Raw genomic sequence first — 24,611 nt, forward strand, 5'->3', positions numbered from 1 at the left:
AATCCCACAACTTGGCCACAAAATTTCCTCCTGTGCAGAGGAAAAGGATCTTGAGGTGTTGGTCAACACTTGCCTTAACATGAGCCAGCAGTGTGCCCAGGCAGCCAAGAAGGCCAACAGCATCCTGGATAGCAACAGGAATAGTGCAGCCAGCAGGAGCAGAGAAGTGATCATCCCCCTGTACTATGCTCTGATGAGGCTGCACCTCGAGCACTGTGTTCAGCTTTAGGCCCCTCACTACAAGAAGGACATCGAGGCCCTGGAACGTGTCCAGAGAAGGGCTACGAAGCTGGTGAAGGGCCGGGAACACAAGTCCTGTGAGGAACAGCTGAGGGAACTGGGGTGGTTTAGCCTCGAGGAGGCTAATGGGAAACCTCCTTGCTCTCTACAGCTACCTGAAAGGTAGTTATCAACTTTTCCAACCTTAATGATTCTATGATTTCACTGATAACCTGAACTCTGACTGAAATGATTTTATGGTTTTATGATTCTATAATTCTGATTCTACGATTCTGCCTGCCTGCCAACTTGAGCGGCCAGGCGACCCTGCCATCTTCCACAGATCGGAACCCGCCAAGCGCAGCCACTCCCGCCCCACCCCCGAGGCGTGCTCAGCGCCGGCCGCCCGCCCGGTAACACCCAATGGCAGCAGCCTCTCCAAGTGTCCGCCTCTGCTGCGCCCCGATCCCCCTGAGCGCCCAATGGGAGCAGCGGGCGCAGTATTTCCGCCTGTGTCTCTCCTGCCACCCTTCTCCTCTAGCTAACGGTAGGGCGCGATGCTGCGAGCCAGCCAATGGCCGCGTGCCGCTGCGCCTTGCCCCGCCCGTTCCGGCCGCGCTGGGTAGCAACGGCAGTGGCGATGGACGCCGAGGGGCTGCGGGTGCGTGCTGCGGGGGGCCGGGGGCAGCAGCGCGGGGGGCAGCAGGGCGGTCTCGTCGGGCAGTTGAGGACGGGGCCGCCCCAGGGTGAGGCGTGTGTCCGGGTGACCCGCGGCCGTGTGTCCCGCAGGCGCTGCTGAGCTACTACTGCCGGGAGGGCTATTTCCATCACCTGCGGGCTGCCGCGGAGGAGGCGCTCGGACGGCTGGGCGGCCACCCCGTGTTCCACTTCTACCGGGCCTACGGCGACCTGCGGACAGGTAACGCGGGGCGGGAGGGGGAAGCTGGCCTGTGCTTCCTCCGGCCTGCCTCGCACGGCAAGGTTCGCTTTTTAGGCTATTGCATGGAAACAATATAACGTCAACGAGGTCTGAATGCTCTCCGTGATGAGGAGATCACCCACACTTAGTAGCTCACATACAAGCACTACATAGTTGCAATTCCCCCCACGCCACGTATACTCACTTGGAATGATACAGGTTTAGCACACATAGTGCCAAGGTGAGGAATGGTGATACTCTGTCTCATCTAGCGGCTCTGTGGATGTTGGTCAGGTCATTTTCTTGGAGGGAACCTGGTACCCAACCATATGCCTGTTGCGTTGTATCACAAAGATAAATTTGCTGGTTCCACCTCATATCTCTTCACTTCAACACAACTGTGCCTAACCTTGCTGTATCTGTCTGCATATAGAGAACTGACAGCTAATGCTTGTTGGGAGGATCTTCATAGATATTCAGCTGCTTTGAGATGTTTATCTAGATAAATTGGGTTTTTCAGGCATGTTACATAATACTAGCAAGTACTCTAAAGTGGAGGAGGGCTGTGGAAAGTGATTAGGAGAGAGTCAGGAGACTTTGAGATACTGTGTTGCTTCCCCTGCTCCCTGATACTTCTTGGTTTACAGTCATACGTTCCTATTTTTGAAGACCTTTTCTTTTCTAGATGTTTATAACACTTAAATAAGGCAAGTGAAAAATCCTGGCTATATAAGCGAACAGCCCAATGCAATGAACAAGTAATAATGATGGATTTAATTTTCATGGTAGCTGACAGAACTAGCTCACAACTCCTCAAGTTCTCTGCATTGAAATACTTTCTTTTTGTTTCCTATTTTTCTTTGAAAGACTTGCATAAACAAGTGAAAATGAATGAGTGATGAAAAAAGTTTAGTAAAAGGAATCAGGAGTCCTTGAGGCTGATCTTGAAAGATGTTACAATCTGTTCTGCTCTTGTTTTCATTAGGTGACATCCAAGAGGGTATTCGACAACTAGAGACCATTAAAAACAAACAGGAAGTGTCACTGTGTGTGTTGATGGCTCTGATTTACGCTCACAAAATGAGCCCTAATCCTGGTATGCTAATTAAGTTGGTAATGGTTTATATTTTTTAACAGAGGTGTGTTAGGAATTGAGATCTGTAGACTAACTCTGCTGAACTACAAGAAGTACACCCCAGCATTGCATTTGGCTTAGTATCTAGTACTTTGAGTAAAATTTAACAAATAACAAATGTTAACAAAATTTAACAAAACCACCAAAATGTAAAGCTGTGAAAAGTAGTGTTGTCTTTAAAATAAAACACTTTAAAAAATGACTGACTTACTGTGATGAAAAGGAGGAAATAGAGGGGAAAAAAATAGTTACAAGCTTCTGATTCTTGTTTGCTGTTGCCTCATATCAGCTGTTTTGAGCAGAGCTGCATGTTTAGAAGGAAATTAAATCCAAGGTACTACTGTCTTTCAAGTTACACTGACCTCATGAATAAAGAAAAAAAAATCAGTTGAACAATGGTGCTTTCTGGGGGATTTGATAAATATTGCTAATTCTGTGTTAACCCAGTCTGAAGATTGGGTTATTTTGCTAGGAATTATACATTCAAAAGCGTATTTAGTCTGTCAGGTAAGCTGAATTGTCATGAATTTATTGCAGTTATGTCTTCCTGACTGTGGATTTATAACTTGTGTTAACAACTTAATCAGTGTGATGTGAAACAGCTCTGACTAATGACTTCGCTATTATTTCAGTCTCTGGGGACTAATATTGTAGGGTAGTAAATTTATAATTCATTTCAAGACCCTCTGAGAAAAATCATAGCAGTAAGAGTTGGACGTTTGATTTTAATGGTTCCTAAAAAGAGGACCAGAAAAGAATGCGGGCAAAAGAAAATATTTGGCATCAAGTCCCACATGCCAAATCAAACATTTTTATATGGGATTAACCTGATGAGGGCAACAGATGATAAAATTTGGAATATAAGAAAATGAGCTTTAGTGTTAAGAAACATATTACAGATTTTCTATGGGTTCTGGACCTAAATCCTCTTGTGTTCAGCATTTTAAGACTGAGTTGCAGTTGTTGTTTACTTGGTGGATGCTGATATATATGTGATAAGTTTATGTTCACCTGACAGAATTTGCAGCAACAAATCTGAAGCTTGACAAATAGCTGGTTTCTTACTCAAATCACAGAATGATAATGTTAATGGAAACCCTCTTCTGTGTCCAAGTAATATTTTTAACTGGGGGGGAATACCTGTGCACTTATCAATGTGGGATACAGAAAACAATGTTTTCTTTGGAAGTCATTAGCTTATGTGTTACTTTCCCGTAATATTTTGAGACACTATCAATAATGGATCTAAACAAAACCTTTTCAGATCGTGATGCTATTCTAGAGTTGGATACAAAAATGAAGGAGCAACGTAAAACAGCAGGACAGCAGGCTCTGTACTTTGCTGGCTTATTTTTGTGGCATCTTGGTCGTGAGGACAAAGCCCGTGAATATGTTGATAGAATGATAAAAGTTTCTAATGGTGATAAGGAGGTAACTTTTTTTCTTTCTATGTAAAATAATAGGATTTATGTATATTGTGAAGCTAGATTTACTACATCAGTGCTATTTGGAGGTTTCCTTCAATGAGCTGTGTTGTAACACTTTTTTAAATACCCTAATTGCATTTGACAGGGACAAAGTAGAATTCAGAATGCCTTTTTTTGTCTGTGTTCATTGTCAGTTAAAAGGCCTGCATTAGCTAATGAAAATAGTATGTAGTTATGCCAGATTTGCTACTTGCTAGAAATTGTCATGGTGCACAGTAGATTTAAAAAGACTTTCACTAGGGGGAGACATCTGTCTTGAATCTACACATTCAAAAATAACTAGAGGATTGAGGCTTTTTAGTTTCAGCAGTTGTTAAAGGCAAAATTTCCATACGGTTTTACTGAGTAATTTATTTTAAAAACCTGTGTAAGTCTTGTATGTAGCAATATGTTCTCCATTTATGTAGACATTGACATTTGATATTTTTAAGAATCTTTAATCTTCAGAAGAGTTTGTAAAAGTTTAGTGTGTTAATGATTTTTAAAGGTATCAGCCTGAATTCAATAAGAAAGGGGAAAATAATTACTTGATGACTTCAAGGCGTAGCTATTAATATTAAATGCATAATTGTTCTCTTTGCAGCATTGCTCTCTTGTAAATTACAATTGTATTTAGCGTGGTTCTTTTGTGTGGTGCAGTAGATTACTCGGTTTTACAGTTCCTGATATATTACATGAGTTAAATCTTCAACTATACTTAACATTCATTTCTGGAAACACATCACAGATTTAAGAAACAGCTTATCTTTTGAAGTGTCGTAGCTTATTAATAAAATTAGTAGTTACTAGTAAAAATCAGCCATTAAGAATTTCTTCGTTTTTAATTAAAAACATCTTGAAACAATACATTAATTTCTAAAAGGAATAAGAAAATAGCAATATTTGACTTCACTCACTGAAGTTTTATGTTTTGTTTTCTTGTTTTCACTTTTAAGAAATACTATTTTTGAAACATTGCATAGTGAGAAATTTCTGGCTGAAATGCAGCATGTCTCAATTGTGGTTTTTGGGGGGTGTCTTTTAGAGAGAGACATGCACACTTCTTAAAAAGTGCATTAAGATTTAAATGTAAATTAAAAACAAATGATATTCTTCTTTCCTGTAAGTTAGCTAGATCCCCATTTCTAATTTGAGAATATGGAGTTGTGTGCTTTAGATTTTGCTGGGGGAGGCAGTTAGGGGTTTATACTTAAACTTAGTGATGTATGCTTCACTTAATACATACTGTTTGTTTTGATAAGGTATTTCATTGGGTTCCTCATTTCAAAAAAAAAGTAAACCTCCTCTCATTCTTTTACATGCTTGAGGATATGATTTTCAGGCTATTTTTGTTTGAAAAATCATAACAGTGAATGTTAGCAATTCCAAAATATGGGTCTTCTACTAACCTTTGAGTCTTAAATAAGAGATGCTTATTTGATTTTATATTAAAGACCTCATGTTTAGTGAACTTTTTGGTTTTCATCGCAAATAAAATTTGTTTAGATAATCCATATTTTCATCATATATTTGACTAAAGCTGTAATTGTCTGGAATATACAGAAGGAATATAATCTTTAGAAGGTGAAATGTCTTTTTATTGAAGAAATTATTACTTTCAGTTAATAAATTGGATGCCTATTTTTGTTATGGTACTGTAGGGACTATGAAGAAAGGTTAGATCTTTGCCCTTCACAGACAAGCTTTTTATAATCATGTAGTTGAAGAAAACAAAGTTTCTTCTTTTTCATTACACCATAAGTTTATCAATGTCTGATACAAATGCTTAAAAAAAAAAATTCTGCCTAAATATTTGCAGAAAATATCCTTACCATTTGTGATCATTTCCATGAGATTTTATTCTGCCTGTTTAGCTTGTTAGCTAAAATGGAAAGGACAATTTCCATTGTCATTTTTAATCCTTTAAGTAAATAAACTATTTGATCAATGTAATGTTGGAATGAATTATTATTTAGGTTGTGTGGTAGACTGGTTATAATTTCAAATAAATATTTTAAATAGTTAATTAAAATACGTTACTTTATCTACTTTTTTACACTTACTATTCTATACAGTAATTTTCTTAGCTGGTTAGTTAAGAAATCTAATTTATTTTTTTACAGGGGTTGATTCTGAAAGCATGGCTTGATCTCACCTGTGGGAAAGAAACTCATATTAAAAAAGCTGTTAAGTACTTTGATGAAGCCCTTCAGGAAGGGAACGATGTTTTTGCTCTTCTTGGCAAAGTAAGTTTACTTAACTTGAACACTTTCAAAATGTGTCACATACATCAAAATGAAATCACATGCTAGTTACCGTAGTATGTGATATCATTATTGATTAGAGAGATTCTGTGAAGAGTTGTCCATAAGAATAGTTTATACAAGAAGTAGAATATAGCTGTCATATTTTTTGTTCAGTTGACTAGAATTTTTTGTCTACAACCTTGAGTAGGTTTTAGCAGAAATGAAGTTTCAATCACTTATTTAAGGAATATAAAACAGTTATCCCACAAACTGATCACTACAACAGTAAAAATATGCTGATGCTTTTATCTCCTGTGGTAAACAATGTTAATTGCAATGAGTAGCCAGGTTTCATAAGAAGTCACGCTTTCTATGTTGATGAAGACTAACAAAAGGACATCTGGGTTACAGTAATGTTACACTGAGGCCTACTTGCTGTATTGCTTCACCTTTTCTCCACTATTAAATAGTACTGTGGTACGATATTGCTTCTCTAAGTACAGTTTCTGCCTCTTCAGATGAACTGAAGCCAATAACTTTCCTTCTGTGCATCTGTATTTCTCTTAAGTATGTTAATATGTTGTGTTTTTTTCTTTGAATAAAATTAAATACCAGATGATGCTTTAAGGTCCATTAGATGTTGATGCTTTTTTAAAAAAAGGTTATTATAGACAAAATGGAATCCATCTGAATATGTATTTGTACATGTATTTTGCATGTAGTAAAATTGTAACTTAGTAAACTTTTTATTCATCTGTTTGTATGCAAGAAATGAGGTTTCATACCACAAAAAAGTATAGAAGTTGGTGATGCTTGTCCACATTATGGGATTGCTGTGTTTAAATGTTAAGATGTTTAATCTGTGGGTAACGTTTAATATCTTAAAATGTTGAGGTGGTTTAAAAAAAACTAATCAAAAGCTAATAAAGATAGTGTTAATAACACTAAAAAAAAAAAAAGCTAATAAGATAGTGTTATTCTTCAGCTACATCTATTTTTTTTTTTTTTTGGTTGTAACTGTCCTTAGTTGTAAATACTGTCCTGCAGTTATGGTTGGTATAGAGCTGCTTACCATGTAGAAGGTTTTACACATCTTTTGATTTTTTTTTTGCAATAAGTCTGGTTGATGCTGAAGCAAAACTGTTACTGAAAGATAGTTTCTTTATGAAAGAAATTCTGAATTTCTTACTTCTGTTCTGAATGTGTAGGCTTTGATGGGACTTCTTTTCTTTCCACTAGGCACAATATTTTGAGGTCCGACAGAATTATTCAGGAGCTCTGGAAATCGTGAACCAGATAATTGCAAGCTTTCCAAACTTCATTCCTGCTTTCATAAAGAAAATGAAGCTACAACTAGCCTTGCAGGACTGGGAACAGACAGTTGAAACTGCACATAGGTTGAATATGAAATAACAATTATGTTCTTGCTATGTTTAGACTGTAAGAATACTCTGAAGAAAGTTACCATTTAATAAAAAAATTAGAGCTCAGCCTTGCAATTCTGTGAGGGTACAACATCTGTACATCAATCCATCTTGGAGGAAGGTGTTTTGTTTTGTTTTGTTTTTTAAGATAAGCACAGCTTTGCCACCTCATGCCTTCAGTTGAGTGCTATGATTTAAAGTGAATGTATGATAGAAGTTATGATAGTTGTCCCTGTCAATGTTTTGTAAGGCTGTCTCCCTTGTACCTTGAGTTTTTTTAATCATTGTCTCTTGTGTTTTTTCAGAGGTATTTTAGGAAAAAAAAAAAAAGTTAAGGTGATTTTATTTAGTAAGATTAGTTTTTTGGTTTTGTTCTTTTTTTTCTGAAAGCACTTATACCTGAGAAGCTTTCTCAATGCTTTATGTACGTATGCTAATGTTATACTCAGACCAGCTCAACTTAAGAACCTGAACATGAATTTGAATTAAATTTATCAAATATTGAGAAGATTAAAACCAAAAGTAGAGGACTCTTCAATCCATATTCAAGTTTTATCCTACAAGGGGAATAAAATGAAGTGTGATGGTACTATTTTTAACTTATTTTTAAAAATATGGTAGGCTACCAAAGCTCTTAAAAATAAAAAGGAAGGAAATAGGGCTTACTTTCACTGAAACAGATCATGAATCAAAAATTTTGATTTAAATTTACTTCTTGATTTGTTTTAGACTACTGCAGAAAGATGCCCTCAATTTAGAAGCCATAAGAATGGAGGCCCTGCACTTCCTATGCAGGGAAGGAAATATACCCCAGGTGAGCCTTTTTAATGGTGGGTTATTGAGCATAACATGGCCTTTCTAGGGACTAGATCATGATCTTGCATCTGCCCACTCATATTCAGTGTTTAGGCCTGTACCACTTAAGTGCAGGAAGATATGTATTTTCCTATTCTGACTCAAGTGGCTGCTCTGTTATTGTTGGGATGTTTTCTGGATGTGAAAGGAAGGAAACATACCTCTTTACCTATTTTCAAAGAAAAGGAATCAAACCAAAGAAGTCTCCTCTACACAGTTAGTCATGCCAATTCAAATCAGTTGTTTCTTATAGTTTAAATGCTCTTCTAAATTCATAAGTTGCTGTAAACCTCCTATTCATTGTGTTACTTTAAGAGAAATAAGCAAAGTAATGAGGTCTTCTAGTAATGCATTTTTGGAAGGGGGCCATAATCTCTTAATGACAGTCTGCAAGGTTAGATTCTTTAATGCTTGTGTGGTTTTTTTTTTTTTTTTTTTCCTCTATAAGAATTCTCTTAATCTTCAGAGCAGAAGGAAAAAAGTTACTTTCCACACAGGGATATACGTGTGTAGTTTGCATATATGGTGCTTGTACCATTTTTCAGGAAACTCACAAAACTTGTCTAGATTGACATATACCTTATGGTTGTAACCTCAGAAATGGCTAAAGTACTTCAGGTGGTTTGAGGAAGTGTGAAATTCAATGTCTGAGCATCTGCAAGTACTTCAGTGTTGCAGGACCTGAAAAGCATGTGTGTCTGTATTGCACAGAAGTCATAATATGATTTACAGGTCAGGGATTACAGACTATCTTGCTTGATGGGACTATTCCATTAGATCTGATACAGCTCATGTCATGGTCTTCTTTGTAGAGTACATAGAGGACATACAGATGTTTTATTGTTCCCTATTTTTCTAGAAATTCAAAAGCAATCCATCTCCTAGCCATGAGAATTTGAGTCTAAACTTCATGATACTATTACATAAATATGTAAAATGTTGCTAGTGAAAACTGTTCTGTTCTAATCTGTTTATTCTTTCCACTAGTAATTACATTATTCGTCTTTCTTTAAGGCTTCAGCAAGACTGGGTGACCTAGTTAAAGCACTGGACAAGTTAGAACCACGTAATTCACAGCTCTTCTGTAAAATGGCTTTAGCTTTCAGTAGAACAGTGAGTATGTTTTTTTACACAACGTGTAAATATCCATGGATCCTGGTTTTGTTTTTATTTTCTGGTACAGATGTTATGTCTCCTAAGAAGTTTCGGAGAATATTGAAATAGGTTAACATCTGTAGCCTTTTACTAAATTTTTAGTCTTGCATTCATTGTGACTTAAAATACTTAAGCCATCTCATTCCTAAGATGTTTTTATTGCTTGCTATTAAGTGAGAAATGCATTTCTCATGAAAATATACTCAAATGTCTTAAAGAATATAGGAAGGGACAACTGTTCAGCTTAATCACAGTGCCTTGAAACGGAAGTCTGCTTTAATCTCTATTAGAACCCTTTTAAGAAGGCATTCAAAGCAACTATCAGTTTTGTGGAACTTTATTGTATGGTATTATATTTTTACTTTTTAACTGAGCACACTTTACTGTTAAAATTTTTATGCCATTACATCAGATTTGTCTTACATGAGATGTTTTTCAGGTGCTGCTGTGATATTCATTGTGTAGACTATAAAATAAACCTTGAAGAGAGTTAAAATACTTCTATCTTTAAGTGAATTTAAAAAAATAGAAACTTAAGGTTTAAAGATTACTCTTACCTTTAGTGTGGCAGGAACCAACTTATCCTTCAACATACACAAACCTTAGTTGAAAGAGCATTTGACTTGACATCTGACAATGCAGAATTTGCTACTGAACTTGGCTACCAAATGATTCTACAAGGGAAAGTGAAAGAAGCTTTAAAATGGTACAAGACTGCTATGACCCTTGATGAAACAAGTGTTTCTGCACTAACTGGTAAGGTCTTACACTTGAGTTTATTTTTCTTTTTTGCTGGTCTTAAGACACAGATGTTTTTCTCAATTTCCTGCTACTGTGAATAAGTACAACTATTAGAACAGGACCACTGGACAGTACTTTCTGTATTTGTGTTATGCTGTCTTCCTTGTAGTGAGTTTCCCATCTCTGGATACATCTTTTGGTGCTCTTATTGAAGAGAGAAACTTCTTTTTTTAAATTAGAAATTTTAAAGTAAGAGTAAGCGTAAGGACAGATGTAAATGTGTGCATCTTTTGGTTTTGTGGATAGTTTTTAATATGAAAAAACACTTCAATTTATGAGAATATTTTGAAAGTTGCCACATGGCAAGTTCATAATATTTCTTACGTAGCTTTGGCTTAGTGTATTCTAAGTAAACTACACTAAAGGTCTGCTTTCACTAATTTTGAACCATTATATCCCGGACTTCCTTCTGGAAAAAATGCTTTTACCTATTGTTGGGTTTCGTTGCCTTTTTGTTTTTTTTATCTCTTCCAGGTAACATTTCTAGTTCTTTATCTGTCCTAGTTAGGATCTGACTAGTTGGGGTGTTAGGTTAGTCACAAAAAAAAAAAAAAAAAACTGTGTAATGGCCTTGAAAGAGGCTTTTAAAAAATCATTGGTGTTGAAGACTTTTTAATAGGGGTGTTTCTCCTTTTCTCCAGTTATTGGCTCTTTTGTATAGGGGCATTATTATTTTGCACAGTACTTCTTGGCTTTTTGTCCATATAGCATTTAATATGCAGACATGAGGTAACTATTTCTTATTGCTTGGATAGTGTAATTCATATGATATACTCATTCCTCTTATTTTAATCATGTTGCAAATCTGGATACCAGTCTAACTTCATGGAAGCAAATAACTGTAGAATACATAGTACTGAAGTGCCTTTGGTAGTTAGTGTCTTACCATAGCGCAGAAATAAGCAACACTGAGCATTCATACTTTTACTCCCTTGTCTTAGTTGCCTGTCTTATTCACATATACTGCCTGATCCATGAGGAAAAAACACTGACATTAGCCATCTAGTCATCCAGTGCTTGTCTCCTGTGGGTATGGTTCGCTGTGTATGTGTTAGCGAAATAAACACAAATGAAGAGAGGGAGCAAATGCATGATTATTGCTCAAAACTTGTTAAATGCATCAGCCTGAGGTTTAACTGTTATAAATACTGGTGCAGTTATTTCATTATCCTTGAATATTGACAAGTTTTCATACTGGAGTGTGGTAACTCATAGGTTTACCCTGTCGCACACCAGTGCTGCTGATTAAACTAGAACCCAGGTTTTCAGTTTGATGTATTCTGGGTGTTTGAGCATACCTTGACATGCCTAATGCAAAACAGTGTTTGTTTTACTTCAGGATCTCCTCAGGACAACTTTTTCCTTTGTCCGCTGTGGACAATACAACAATTCTTCCTGTGACTCACTTGTAAATGAAGCATTACATTTGCTTCAGACCTCTCTTTACCTGGACTATGTCCAGAACTCACTCATTTTTTCTGTTGACATACATCACCAGCTGAAATTGTATTTCAGTTGCAGTGTTCTGTCATCTGAATATCTGGTTTTTATTTTCTACTCTAGGGAGTAGACATTATCATTTCAGTATGTTAGTGAAGTGCCTGCCTACATTTGTTAAAGCTAGAGAGCTTTTGGGCACTGCAGGAATAAATTCAAGGGCAGTTGACGGAACAAGTAGTCTCTTATGCCCATGGCAGAGACAGAAGTACACACTTCTGTACATGTCTAAATTAGGTTGAAACCATAATCAAGGCAAAACATCTGATGCTTACTGCAAGTCAAACATTTGAATTTTTTTGGGGGTAGGATCTTTTGATCAACTTCATTTTGCTTCTTGAATTTGGAAGTGAAGTTTATGGTACACATTGACTTCTGTTAGTCTAGAACAAGTTGAAGACTTACTGTGTTCAACTTTGTAATATTAGGGATAAGATATTTGCATGTTAAGTGCCTTATGACATTGCTTATATTAATGTATTAATTAATGCATTCTCTATCCCAGGTATTTCAAAGTACATAAAATATGCATTAGTATAAGTATCAATCTGTTCTTTTTCTTCTCTTATCACCATTTTATTAAGAGCCTGAAGAAACTTACGGAAAACGAAGTGTGTATTTGACTAGGAAGATGAACCTGAAAAAGTCTTTTAATATGTTACAGGAATTATCCGTTGTCAGCTAATACAAGGGCAACTAGAAGATGCGGAGCAGCAGTTGGAGTTTCTTAATGAAATTCAGCAGTCCATTGGGAAATCCGGGGTAGGAGACAACTTTGTTCATTAAAATACTTTGTTCACAGTCTGAATTGTGGTCCACTACCTACTTCATCCTCCATGTTTCTGTCACTTGAGTAGAACATTCTTAGCGGAGTACCATTAAATCTAAACTTCAGATTTCACTCCCTAAATTGATATGTTGCCTAACTTTGCAACACAAGACTAGTTGATTACTAAGCTTTATATCCGAAGATAAGTTCGAAATGTCAGGAAGGGGGGATATTAATTTGCAGAATTCTGTACTCAGAACTTAAAGCTTCTTGCACAGTTTAAAAGAACGCAGTGATCAGTAGTATCATTTGCAGTGAACATCCTAAATGTCTTACAGTATCCCTACAAGTGAAAAAAGTGTCTGACACTCATGATTATGTAGTATTTTATGAATAACAGACAAATGTATCTGAAATATGGAGAATATTGTTTCTTTTTTCCCCTGTAGGAGTTATCTTTCTTGCGTGCAGTCCTAGCTATGAAAAAGCATAAGAGACAAGAAGAAGTTATTGCTTTACTGAATGATGTTCTGGATACTCACTTTTCATCATTGCGTGGTTTTCCCCTTGGTGTGGAGTACTTTGAAAAACTAAATCCTGACTTCTTGCTAGAAATCATTAGGGAATATCTTAATTTTTGTCCAGCTCAGGTAAGCAGCTGTGTATCATATCTGCCTAAAAAAAAAAAAAGAATAATTTTTGCAATATCAGGTAATCATATTGCAGAAGTTTAGGAAAATTTCCCCCTTAATATGTGAATTATATGAGGTAAAACTATTTTAAGATATTTTACTATCATTAAACAAAACTAAAAATATTCCATGAGGTGAGTAAATTTTAATAATACGTGAAGAAGCTTGGGATATTAGCTTGGCCTGTGTCTGTGTTTGTAGTTTCGTAGTATCTCCTTTAATCAAGAAACTAGCAATACAATGAATAGAACTGTCTTGATATGAAACTTGGCTTTTGAACTGCAATTACTCTGTTACTGAAATATTTTTGTCAGCTCAGGATATCTTTTCAATTTCTTCATTTTATTTTCCTTTGAGTGTTGATAAGTCAGTGTTATACTAATTTTTTTGGAAACCTAAATAAATCTTGTTTACTTAGGTGGCTGATTTTCTGTGATTGAATTTGCTTGTGCCAGGCTTGAAGCAAAGACATGTAGAATTTAAATTGAGTGGTGATCTAACATGTCTAAAGTGGAAGAAGCACACTTAAAATACCTCTAGAAAGTGTCTTCCTTAAATAGATCATTCCTCTGTAGATGGCTGGTGGTGACTTTATCCTCTTGCTAGGAGATTTCTAGTCAAATTGTTGAACCTTTCTGTGAACATACCTTCATGCAAAGCTTTAGCATCTAACCAGCAAACAGTAAGTTTTCCATTATGATATGTCCCACTGTCTATAATGAGATGTTATCATTTGAGAGTCAAAAACATCAGTAGCAGTAACAATTCCATGTAATTTTGTCTACAGATGGAGATAAAATAAGTGCAGTTCTGTGAAGTAGTGCTTTATCTGAAGGTTTTCCTAGGGTATTTTCTAGAATTACCTTGATAGTACCTCTTGTCCATAACAAAAGAAAGGTGGCTCCTGAAGTTTGATTATCACTTTATTACAACAAAGTAGTGTTTGATAGGAGGGAGGCTTCTGTGTTGGTGAAAGAGCATGGCTGCTTCCTAAGACTGTGTGTCCCAAGAGGATGTTAGTTGTGAACAGAAGGATCTTTAGCTCGCCTTTTGCTTGTTGTACAGCATTTGCTTCCGGCATCTAGCTGAAGCAACAGAGGGGAGCAGTCTTTCTAATAGAGCAACTAAAATGTGGTAGATCACTCAGATTTTATCTGAAATTATCTGAAAGTAGCTATTTCTTGGCTGCTGTGTTCAATTTGATAGCTACAAGATTATGTTCAGTGGTATGGAGGAGGTGTAAGAGATGACACCGGAACCTTTTCCTATTTTTCTCATCTTTCTGGTCATGCATTCCAGCTTCAGCAATCTTGAAATGTAATTTATATTACCATTGTTGGATCAGTTGGCGTGGTAATTCAGAGTATGCTGCCAAATGTTTATGGCATGACTCCTTAGTTATGTCATCTCCACATTATTTTGTTTTCATTGGAGTCTGAGGCTCTTGTGTGTTCTTAATAGCAAGAAGTTGCATCTTAACTGTAAGACATCTTTTTATTTCTTCACTACAACACCTTTCAGTTGTCCAGCTTTACTGTCATCATTAGAGCTCAAAGTGAAATTCAGACTTAACAAGTTCTGGATTTGAATGTAATTTTAAATGATACATTGCTTGTGGTTGCATTGGTTTGTTTTTTTTTGTCAGTGTTTTTCCTTTATTTTTACTTGTTTTCTTTTACTCCTAGCCTGCATGTCATGGGCAGTCTCCTTCATCACTTCTCAAACACTGTGCTTCTGTTCTGGAAACTGTGGTAAAGACTGTGCCAGGTCTCCAACAAGCTATTTTTTTAATTGCAAAGGTGAAATACTTAACAGGTAACACTCATATGAATGGCTAGCTATTCATCTCTTCAGTTCTTTTTCTAACACTAATTCCATGCTGAACAGAGTATTCACTCTTATCCACTGTAGAACAGATCATTACAGCTAAGTGAAGAACACACTTTTACTGCTTTTTTGTGATTTATGTGAATGTGTTTTATTTCTACACATGAGAATGTTTTATGTTTTAATCTACTGCTTCCAAAAAGAGGTCACTTAAGCGACTTGTAGATGGAACAATGGGGAAAGTCTTAAGTTTGACCTGGTTTCATTTCAGTTCAGAGCCACAATCAAAAAAAAAAAATAGCAGTACTTCATGCATACATTTATTCATTCAATGATTACAAGTATTAAAAAAAAAAACAAACAAACAAAAAAAAACCACAACAAAGCTAGTAAATAGTGAATAAATGTTGTGTATTTAATACCTGTATTTCATAGCACTTACATTTTCACTTACCCTTTTTTTTTTGACTTCCTAGGGGATATTGAAGCAGCCTATAACAATCTACATTACTGTCTTGAAAGGAATCCTTCTTATGCAGATGCACACTTACTCATGGCCCAGGTATATTTGGCTCAAAACAATACTAAACTGTGTTCTCAATCCCTGGAACTCTGTCTGAGCTACAATTTTGAGGTAAGTTGGACAAAAGGAAATAACTTTATTTGATCATCTAAAGTTTCTTGTATGTTTTTGAGTATAATATTTTAAAATGAGACTTCTGTGATTACATGTTCAGTATCTAAATGTTTATGTGAACACAATCCAAATGTTTATCAAAGAAATTACAAAAATGACAAAAGGACAAAACTAATCCCTTATTAGAACATACTGGAATTGACTTACAATACAACAAAAAGATAATTTTCTCTCAAATTCTTATAAGTTTCCTTTGAGATCTCCTTTTCATGTGAAGTCTGTTTTAAAAGGTAGATTTGGCAGACACAACTTATGCCAAATAATAATTCTGTACTTTAATTGCCAGCCTAATGAAGCATATGTATTCTAGTGTGGGAGGTGCTTAAAATCTATTAAAATTCAGTCTAGTTTCAAGTAATGCTGTAAATTTTTTTCTGTCCCAAAGTCTCATGTTATGAAATAAGCTTGTAATTACAAAAAACTGGAACTATCTCATTACTGTTTTGCATATTCTTAAACTGAAATGTTCTAAGTACATTACTGAAGCATATATCTGGAAGAAAGAAGTAACAGAGGCTAATATTTATAACGGAATTTGAATACCACTCATAAAGTGAAATCTGGAAACTCCTTTTGCATTATTTTTTCAGGTGAGAGAACATCCTGTTTATTACTTAATTAAGGCCCAAACCCAAAAGAAGATGGGTGAATTATCAGAAGCTATTAAGACCTTACAGATGGCAAGGAATTTGCCTGGAATGAGAAAACATACAGCTTCCTCAAAGACCAAAGCAAAAAGAATTGAAATCGATGCAAATGATCGTGTGTCTGTCTTCCTAGAATTAGTAGAAGCACATTGTTTGAATGGAGAACTGGTAAGATAACAAATATATCCCAGAATGAGTTTCATTTTCCCATTACCAGATATCTTATGCTAAGGTAATTAGCATAGAAAACCATCACTCCTGCCAGTAGGTTTTGCTCTGTAAAACTTCAAAGATGTGATATCTGCCTTGACATCTTTAATACGTGAAATTATACAGGGAAAAAATATTTGTACATGCTCAATTCTTGCTCTGCAGGACCTGTTTAATTTTGAGGAGTGGATACTACTGATACTCACTTGCAGGCGTGTAGATTCTTGTTCTGTTGTCAAAATGCTATTACAAATATTTTTGGATCATGTCCTTCTGTGTAGCAGTGTACTTACTACTAGCTGCATCTGAATGTACAATAGGATCCTACATATGTCTGCGAATTTAACATAAGGCATAGAATAATGTAGTTGAAAGGCACCTCCAGAGGTAATCCTGCTCAAAACAGGACCAGTTACAGCAAGGTTCTCAAGGTGATTTTTGATGTTGCATATATACATGGATATGATCAATGTTGCATAAAAAATTGGTAGGGCAAGTAATACGTATGACAAATTTTATTTACATAGTAAGGGGAAAAATAACATTAAAAATCTTTTAGCAAAAGAAATGGAAACTATATGGTTTGGGTTGCTTTTTTTTTTTTTAATATAATGGCCTCAGACATTCATTTGCTTATGGTGACTTTTTTTGGATGTTCAACAAGAAATACACTAATTCTATTTGGTTTATTTTCAGCATGAAGCTGCTATAGTACTGCAAGATGCCATTAATGAATTTTCTGGAACTCCTGAGGAAGTGAGAGTTTTGATTTCAAATGCAGATTTGGCAGTTGCTCAAGGAGATGTTGAACAAGCCTTGACTGTGCTCCGAAATATCACACCTGAACAACCCTACTTTGTACAAGCTAAGATAAAAATGGCAGACACTTATCTTCAGTACAGGAGAGATAAGAAGTTATATGCTGGCTGCTATAGGTAAAGTTTTGTGTTGTATGTATATATTTTCCTATGTGTATATGTATATAATGGTAGCATTGTGAGCTACCTTTTTCCCTTTTCACTAAATAAGTCAGAAAGGTGTGGTGACATAATGAATTACTGTTGTAATGTATCATGTAATTAAAACAGTAATTGGAATTCTTACTTTGGAAAGATCTCTTTATTTTAATATTAATTTTTAATATATAATATTGTCATGCCCTATTTGTTTGAATACCAATATTGACTTGTTAAATACTGAGCAAAGTTCTTTCTTCTCTTTCCAGAGACCTAGTAGAAAAACTTCCAAGTGCTCATACTCTACTTCTTCTTGGTGATGCATACATGAATATTCAAGAGGTATGAGCTAGCTAGAAATGAATAAGTGATTGAGTCATCTGTTGACTTTTGCAGGTTGAGGCAAAAGTCGAGATTCTTACTCGTTTGTAGATAGAAAACAAAGTGCTTAGGGATGTAAAAAAATGAAATTACTCACTACAAATGTAACTGTTCTAAATTCAAATTAAAAGCTATTGAAAAGGCATTCCTCCTAGTAATCTTTAGGTGGAAATTCAAGGAGAGAATTTTTTCTTGATTAGTCACCCATCAGGTAAACAGAAATCTGAAGCTAAATCTTATTTGGAGAAGTTGGAGATACTTAGAGTAGTTCTGAAGCTTAGAATACTTCTGAAAAAGTTCTTACATAGAAAGCTTGTATTTAAAAATCTTAAATTATTGAATTCTGATATACTTTTGAAATCCTTTGCTTACTTGATGAACTGTAAATCTTTTTTTACTCCTTGTAAAAGAAGCAGTTTAGACATAAACATTTGAAGGATACAATTTAAAAACTTGATGTTTTGAGAGAATGGATTGGGGTAGGATGCAACTAATTGAATGACTAGTTTAGGGAACTGTAGGTGATTAACAATTCTTAATAAAGATTTGCAAAGCGAAATGTAATTTGTGTGCTATACAAGGTGGAGCAGAAATGAATTATCTTCTTTGATACTAAATTCACTTGTGCTTTATATTAACTTCAATATGTGCAGCAGTAGAGAAATCTCAGAGGAGAAAGTCTGAAATTAATTCAAACTCTTGTGTCAGATCCTTTCCATATTCAGCTTTAACATGGACATGCATATTTAAATAAGTTTTATACTTTGAGCAATCACATACTGAGTATTTTTCTCTCAGAATTATTGTAGTTTATGAACCAGTAGTATGGGCACTTGTTCTTAAAAGTACTATCAGATTTTTTTCTTAACACACTTCTCATCTGAGTCCTTGACTTCCGTGTTTATCTTTCACTGAAGCCTGATGAAGCCATAGAAGTCTATGAGCAGGCCTTGAAGAAAAATCCAAAAGATCCAGCTTTAGCAAGCAAAATTGGAAAAGCCCTAACCAAAACTCATAACTATTCAAAGGTAATCTGTAAATATTCTATCAAACAAATTAAGCATTGAGTTTGTTATTGTTAACATGTGGGCTTTGCCAGCTTTTGTTTTTCAAGTTGAGAAGAAGAAGAAATCTTTAATTTTATAGCAGTGAACAGACTTGTTACCCTGGAAGTAAGTTTGCAATGTAATATGTATCTGGCCAAAGTAACAGATGATGGTGGAAATAAACCTGATGAATTGTAGTTCTGGTGATGTGCAGTTGGTATGGACTTGGGCCTGCACTCAAAACCATAGTTAAATACTTACACATTGGCCTAACTTTGGCTCACTGTTGGAAGACTAGAATCCATTTGGGGGAAAACTTGTTATGTTTTATGTTTGTAGTGTTAAGGTACTTGCATTTGTTCAGGTCACTATTATCAGTTCAGTATAGTTCAATTCCTGTCTTGTGCTATGATACTCCAGATCTGTGTGGAATAATCTAATGTACTGTGATTAAAGATTGAACTAGATGATCTTAAAAGTTTTTTCCAACCTAAATGATTTTATAATTCTATGATTTTATAATTTATAAATGATTTTATTCTATTCCTAGAGTTGTTTTAGGGGAAAAGAAACCTGTATTGTGATGGGTGTTTTATAGACTTCAATTTCTTTGTTTTGCTTTAAAGCTTGGACTACATTATCTTTAGGATGTTTAACCTTATATACATGTCTATAACATGTCCTGTGCATTTTTAAATATCTTTTATTTCAAAACAATAAAAGATAATAAAACACTTCAATTTTGTTCTGGAAGTGTAACTTTTCAACACAATTTCAGCCTGGATTTTTTTGTCTAACTAAAGCGAAATCCTAACTCAAGACTACGTGGGTTGTACTGTGAAGTACTATTTTTAAACATACTGAATAATAATTTGATCAAGAAGATAACTCCTTTTCTAGAATAAATATTTCTTTTCATTGACATTTGTTTATTTTTACTGTCTTTGTTTTTAAACATAGAATACTCCTCTTTCTAAAGTTATTAGTTGGTAGTTTTAAATTTCCCGTGACTTCTTACCTTCCTGTTTTTCAGGTAGACTTGGAGAAAATTTTTATCCTTTGTATACAGTAAAACTCAATAACTCTTAACTCCAGTCTAACTGGGATTATAACTTTAGCAGTTAATGAAAATGTAATTTAATTGGCAGGGAACCAGATGAAGATAGTATGTGCTAACGTTGTAATGCATATTTAGCAAAATGTGGGCTCTGGTTATTTTACTTAATTTTTGAAAGTCCAAACCTACAACCAAACGATATCACTTTAATGCAGTCCTTATTAGCAAATGACTTGGTTTGTCAAGGAGTAAAGAAAGTAGAGAAAGCTCTAAGCTTTAGTATGTGATTAAAAAATCTTAGTAAGGTTTTTGTTTTAAGAGTTGTCTTTAAATAATTCTAAGACTTCTGTTTGTTCCTTTCAGGCAATCAGTTACTATGAGGCTGCCTTGAGAAATGGTCAACAGAACTTCCTTTGCTATGATTTGGCTGAGCTTTTAATGAAGCTGAAGCAGTATGAAAAGGCAGAAATGGTACTTCAGCAAGCTTTAGATCATGAGCCTGGTATGAATATCCTTGATTTACAGCAAAACATAAGATTCCTGCTATTATTTGTGGTTCGTGTTTGTCTGCAGGGAATAAACAAGTTCTAGATCAGCATTCCTTGGAACTGTAAAGCACAGGGTATTTTACATGATGGATACTTTACATGTATCATTTAAATGATACATGAAAAATACACCCTAAAATAAGCTTCACATTTATTTAAAGATATTCTTGCTAAGTTTCTTTTAAACTTTGAATGTCTGCGATGGATAAAGAGGTCCAGTAATTACAACAGCAGAGTTCTATACAGGCAAGATTGTTACTTTTCTTTGCTAACAGAAGTTCTGATATGAATTGATCAAGTATAGATGAGGCATTCCTGTTCTTAGGGGATGGTTGTTTAAGTGGAAAATGGTATCCTTCAGGGCAGAGAGACAAAACTGCTTGCAGATGTCTTAGTATTCCCTTTTGTGTCAGGAACGTGTACTCACTCCCAAAGTTAACTCACGTCTCTTCTTTTGCTCAAAGGCTATGAAGACATTTAGTGTGAACTGTTGAGTACTTCTTGATGGAATCTCTCTTGCGGTGGCTTAATTATAATAGCTAACTTTTTTTGGCTACTAGAAAAACAGAATTAGTATTATCCATCCATAAGTTTTTCTTATGCCAGTAACTTTTCATTTTACTAATCTTTCAGAATGTGCAGGATGTTCTTTACTAAAAAAAAAAAAGTTTAATGTTTTATTCCTAACTTAAGCATTTGAGGACCTAATTAACTTAATCATGCTCAAAACAGTTTAGTGTGAAAAGATTGAGTATTAAACAGTTTGCTCCATTTACCTTAATCTTCTCTTCCATCTTACAACAAAGCAAAAAGTACATAAGCTGACATAGTTTTTGTATGTCTTTTGATATACTGCTTTTTCCTCTGGAGAATGTGTATGTCGTTGGGTGATAAGTTAATGCAACTTACTGAATAGTTTAATATCTTTGATTAGAAATGCTAAAATATTTTTCTTTTACAAATGAAATCTAAAATATAGGAAGTGTTAGGGAGGGAATGATCCTACATAGTTGGCTATGTTCTAGTCCCTGACTTAGTCCTGTAATTGTGACAGACTTAGACAGTTTGCTAATAGAGCAATACACTTTTTTTTTTTTTTACATAAAAGGCAATAACAATAAATCCAAATGGGTTTTGTTGGCTTTTATGTTTTAACATGGAACTGTGCCCAAGGTGCTGCTTTATCAATAGGTTAAAATAAATTCAAACTGGGGAGAGCTAGTCTTATTCTAATGCTACCTTATGTGTGTGTATTTTTAATCATTATGTGAAAGCTTTCTCTTTGAGTAGATATGAAAATATTTAGTTAAAATAACTGGTTGTGTTCATGTCTATCTCTCTTAGCCTAGCAAAAGAAAGGTAGTTTGAGGGTGGACTAGAAATTTCATGAAACAATCCTATGCTTTTTTGTACAGTGTTACAGAATCAGTTTAGATATTTTTTACTGCCTTTGAGAATGTTTTATATAAGAAACACAAAGAATGGTTGTATTTGTTGTCCACTTAAAAGCTACTCTTGTATTTCTGAAAATGCAAATAGACTAAACTGCCATGTGTCTTGTATTCTTTTTACATCTTTAAACATCTTGGCCTTACAATCTACAAACAGAATGGGCTTTGTTTATTCCTTCTATTGCCTCCTAACTCAGCACACAGAGTCAAATCACAATCATAAATACCTAAAAGTCAAGCTGTGAAGCTTTGACTTAAGCTCTTGCCTGGAATATGTAGAGAACTGACTTTCATAGAATCAGTTCTTGAAAGAATGCTTGTTTAATACAATTCTTACAGTTAATGAATTGTCTTCTATGATGGAAGATGGACGTTACCAGCTTCTTCTGGCAAAAATTTACAGCAAAATGGAGAAGACTGATGAAACAATAGCTTCATTACAACAGGTAAAGGGAGAAAACCCTATGAAAGCTTGCAATATCTTAATTTTTATCCTTTGTTTCACTTTTACCCTGGTTTCTAACCATATTTTTGTGAATGAGAAAAATGGATACATGGTAGTGATAAACCACCAGTGACTGGTATGAAACAGCAAAACTTGTTAGTGTATGGTTTTTGTGAGCAGTGTCGTCTGAATTTTGGATCAGGCTTCTCGGTACAACTGGATGCCTGCATTCATACTATGTATTCATTTGTGTGTGGAACATAGATGGTTTGTTTTCACACACTCTGCTAAAGCTGGGGGGGCAGATAAGTTACCTACCTGTAGCTCAGCACTGAACAACCTTCATGGCTGTTCATGGAACAACCTAGGATAACTTCCAATGGCTACATATCACTTTCTTGTAAAGAAAGAAACAGGAAGCCTTAGTAGTGTCTTTTGAAAAGCAAGAAAAGTGAATTATCTAGACTTATTAGATAATTTTACATAAGCAGTAAAATCATACTGGTATTGCTATTTAATCTGTTCTTAAACCCTTACTTTCTTCTGTACAGTGCACTCTTGCTTTCTCAAACCTGTCTTTTCCCATTCTTCAGTAAACATCTAACTCTTGCTCTTTTGCTTACTTATTTGGGGGTTCTTTACTGTATGGCACTTCTAGCTGCTGTTTTTGTCATTGCCCTCAAAAATATTCTTTGTACACATTTTACCGCTTCCTGCCACATTTATTTAGACAAAAACACTTAGTTCTGCTGAAACCATCAGAATACAACTGCTCAGTCTTGTTATTGCCTGTTCTTAAACGGCTTTCTTCCCTTGCATTTTGAGAGTGAAGTTAGGAATTCCTTGTGATTTCTACTATGTTTAGATCCCCTTCCTGGTTGGGAAAAATGGTAGGGGGAAGAAGCAGTGCAGTACAGCTAACTTCTCTCCAGTTTATCAATTTCTAAATGAGCAAAGCGGCTCTTCTGAGACTTAAAATCAAGATTTTAAATATTAAGATAGTTATAAAACTTGAGCAGAAAGAGGGAGTCTCTTGTGTGGTAACTGGAGCGACCTAAGGTTGAAATCAAAGAAAATTGATCAGGTATAATCACCATTGGGCAAAGCTATTTCCTTCTCTGTCCTCTTGTTCTGTGACATCTGCTATTGACAAAGCTGCTTCCTTGTTTCTGCTACAGTTTTCTTAATCATTCTAAATGATTAAGAATTAAATGCTCAGAAAATAAAATATGAAGTTTGCGTTTTTGTTTAGTTTTCTGTACTTAATAAATTAGTTAATTACATAGTCTAAGTTTGGACTTTTGAAGTTTTGTATGCCTTATGAGAAGCTTGATTTTAGAAAAAGACATGTAACACATGGATTGAATTCTTCCCATGTTGCAAGGCAGTTTGGAGACAAAAGATAACAGGATAACATGGAGATAGATAAGTTGTTCTAAGCAAAGCTACAATGCTTGTGTGCAAAAATACTGCTTTTATGCTTAATGCATTTTTGTTCAATGGTGGCCTACATCATTTTTGTGGTTACAGCTTCATTAGCAATTATAAATTGGAACATAATTTAAATTGGGAAGAAGTTAATTATAAATAATGCAATGCACAGCCATGGGAAAAGCTTAGACCAATAAAAATGTTTCATCTTAAATCATATCAGTGTATTTAATATAAATATTCCTCAGATGTAGTATTCAATTAACTTAAAATTACTGCCTTAGTGTTTAACATTTCCAACAAGATGAAATCCCAACATATTTCTTCTAAAATACTCAACTGTACACCGATGTAAACCACTTAATCTTACCACTAGGTTGCTTTGCAGCATGTTTTTATATGAATTTTGGGGAGGCAAGACAGACATTTGAGGGAGTTGTGTGCATGTTTTTAAATGTAACTACATTATTTTAAAATAGCTTATACTATAGATTCCTTTGAAAAACGTTGCGTGGTCACTTCTTATTCGTTTCCCCACACCAGGCAAGGGAATTGCAAGCCAGAATACTTAAAAGGGCTCACATAGAACAGCCAGATGTGGTTCCTGCACAGAAACAGTTAGCAGCTGAAATTTGTACTGAGATTGCAAAGCATTGTACAGCCCAGCGGAACTATGAAAAAGCAATTAAATTCTACAAAGAAGCACTTGTTCACTGTGAAACTGATAAAAAGGTCAG

At 35.2% G+C, this 24,611-nt stretch overlaps 1 protein-coding gene across 3 annotated transcripts in view; it reads left to right on the forward strand.

The window, feature by feature from the left end:
• The first annotated feature begins 747 nt into the window (after window positions 1-747).
• The window catches only part of TTC21B (tetratricopeptide repeat domain 21B), a 37,995-nt gene continuing 14,131 nt past the window's right edge, over window positions 748-24,611 (forward strand). Inside the window, exons 1-20 of one of the 3 annotated variants that reach the window (XM_084524091.1) lie at window positions 748-880; window positions 1,009-1,138; window positions 2,124-2,234; window positions 3,538-3,704; window positions 5,863-5,985; window positions 7,225-7,382; window positions 8,139-8,223; window positions 9,279-9,377; window positions 9,983-10,175; window positions 12,382-12,479; window positions 12,936-13,136; window positions 14,864-14,993; window positions 15,482-15,639; window positions 16,293-16,517; window positions 17,256-17,494; window positions 17,785-17,857; window positions 18,814-18,924; window positions 20,363-20,501; window positions 22,338-22,444; window positions 24,418-24,606. In XM_084524091.1, coding sequence (XP_084380217.1) covers window positions 794-880; window positions 1,009-1,138; window positions 2,124-2,234; window positions 3,538-3,704; window positions 5,863-5,985; window positions 7,225-7,382; window positions 8,139-8,223; window positions 9,279-9,377; window positions 9,983-10,175; window positions 12,382-12,479; window positions 12,936-13,136; window positions 14,864-14,993; window positions 15,482-15,639; window positions 16,293-16,517; window positions 17,256-17,494; window positions 17,785-17,857; window positions 18,814-18,924; window positions 20,363-20,501; window positions 22,338-22,444; window positions 24,418-24,606 — 2,823 coding nt within the window. In that variant the 5' untranslated portion in view covers window positions 748-793. Of the gene's footprint in view, window positions 881-1,008; window positions 1,201-2,123; window positions 2,235-3,537; window positions 3,705-5,862; window positions 5,986-7,224; window positions 7,383-8,138; window positions 8,224-9,278; window positions 9,378-9,982; window positions 10,176-12,381; window positions 12,480-12,935; window positions 13,137-14,863; window positions 14,994-15,481; window positions 15,640-16,292; window positions 16,518-17,255; window positions 17,495-17,784; window positions 17,858-18,813; window positions 18,925-20,362; window positions 20,502-22,337; window positions 22,445-24,417; window positions 24,607-24,611 lie in introns of those variants that run through there. The other 2 variants (XM_084524092.1, XM_084524093.1) reach the window with 2 other exon arrangements.

The sequence above is a fragment of the Aythya ferina genome (assembly GCF_964211825.1).
Source record: "Aythya ferina genome assembly, chromosome: 6".
Lineage (NCBI taxonomy): Eukaryota > Metazoa > Chordata > Aves > Anseriformes > Anatidae > Aythya > Aythya ferina.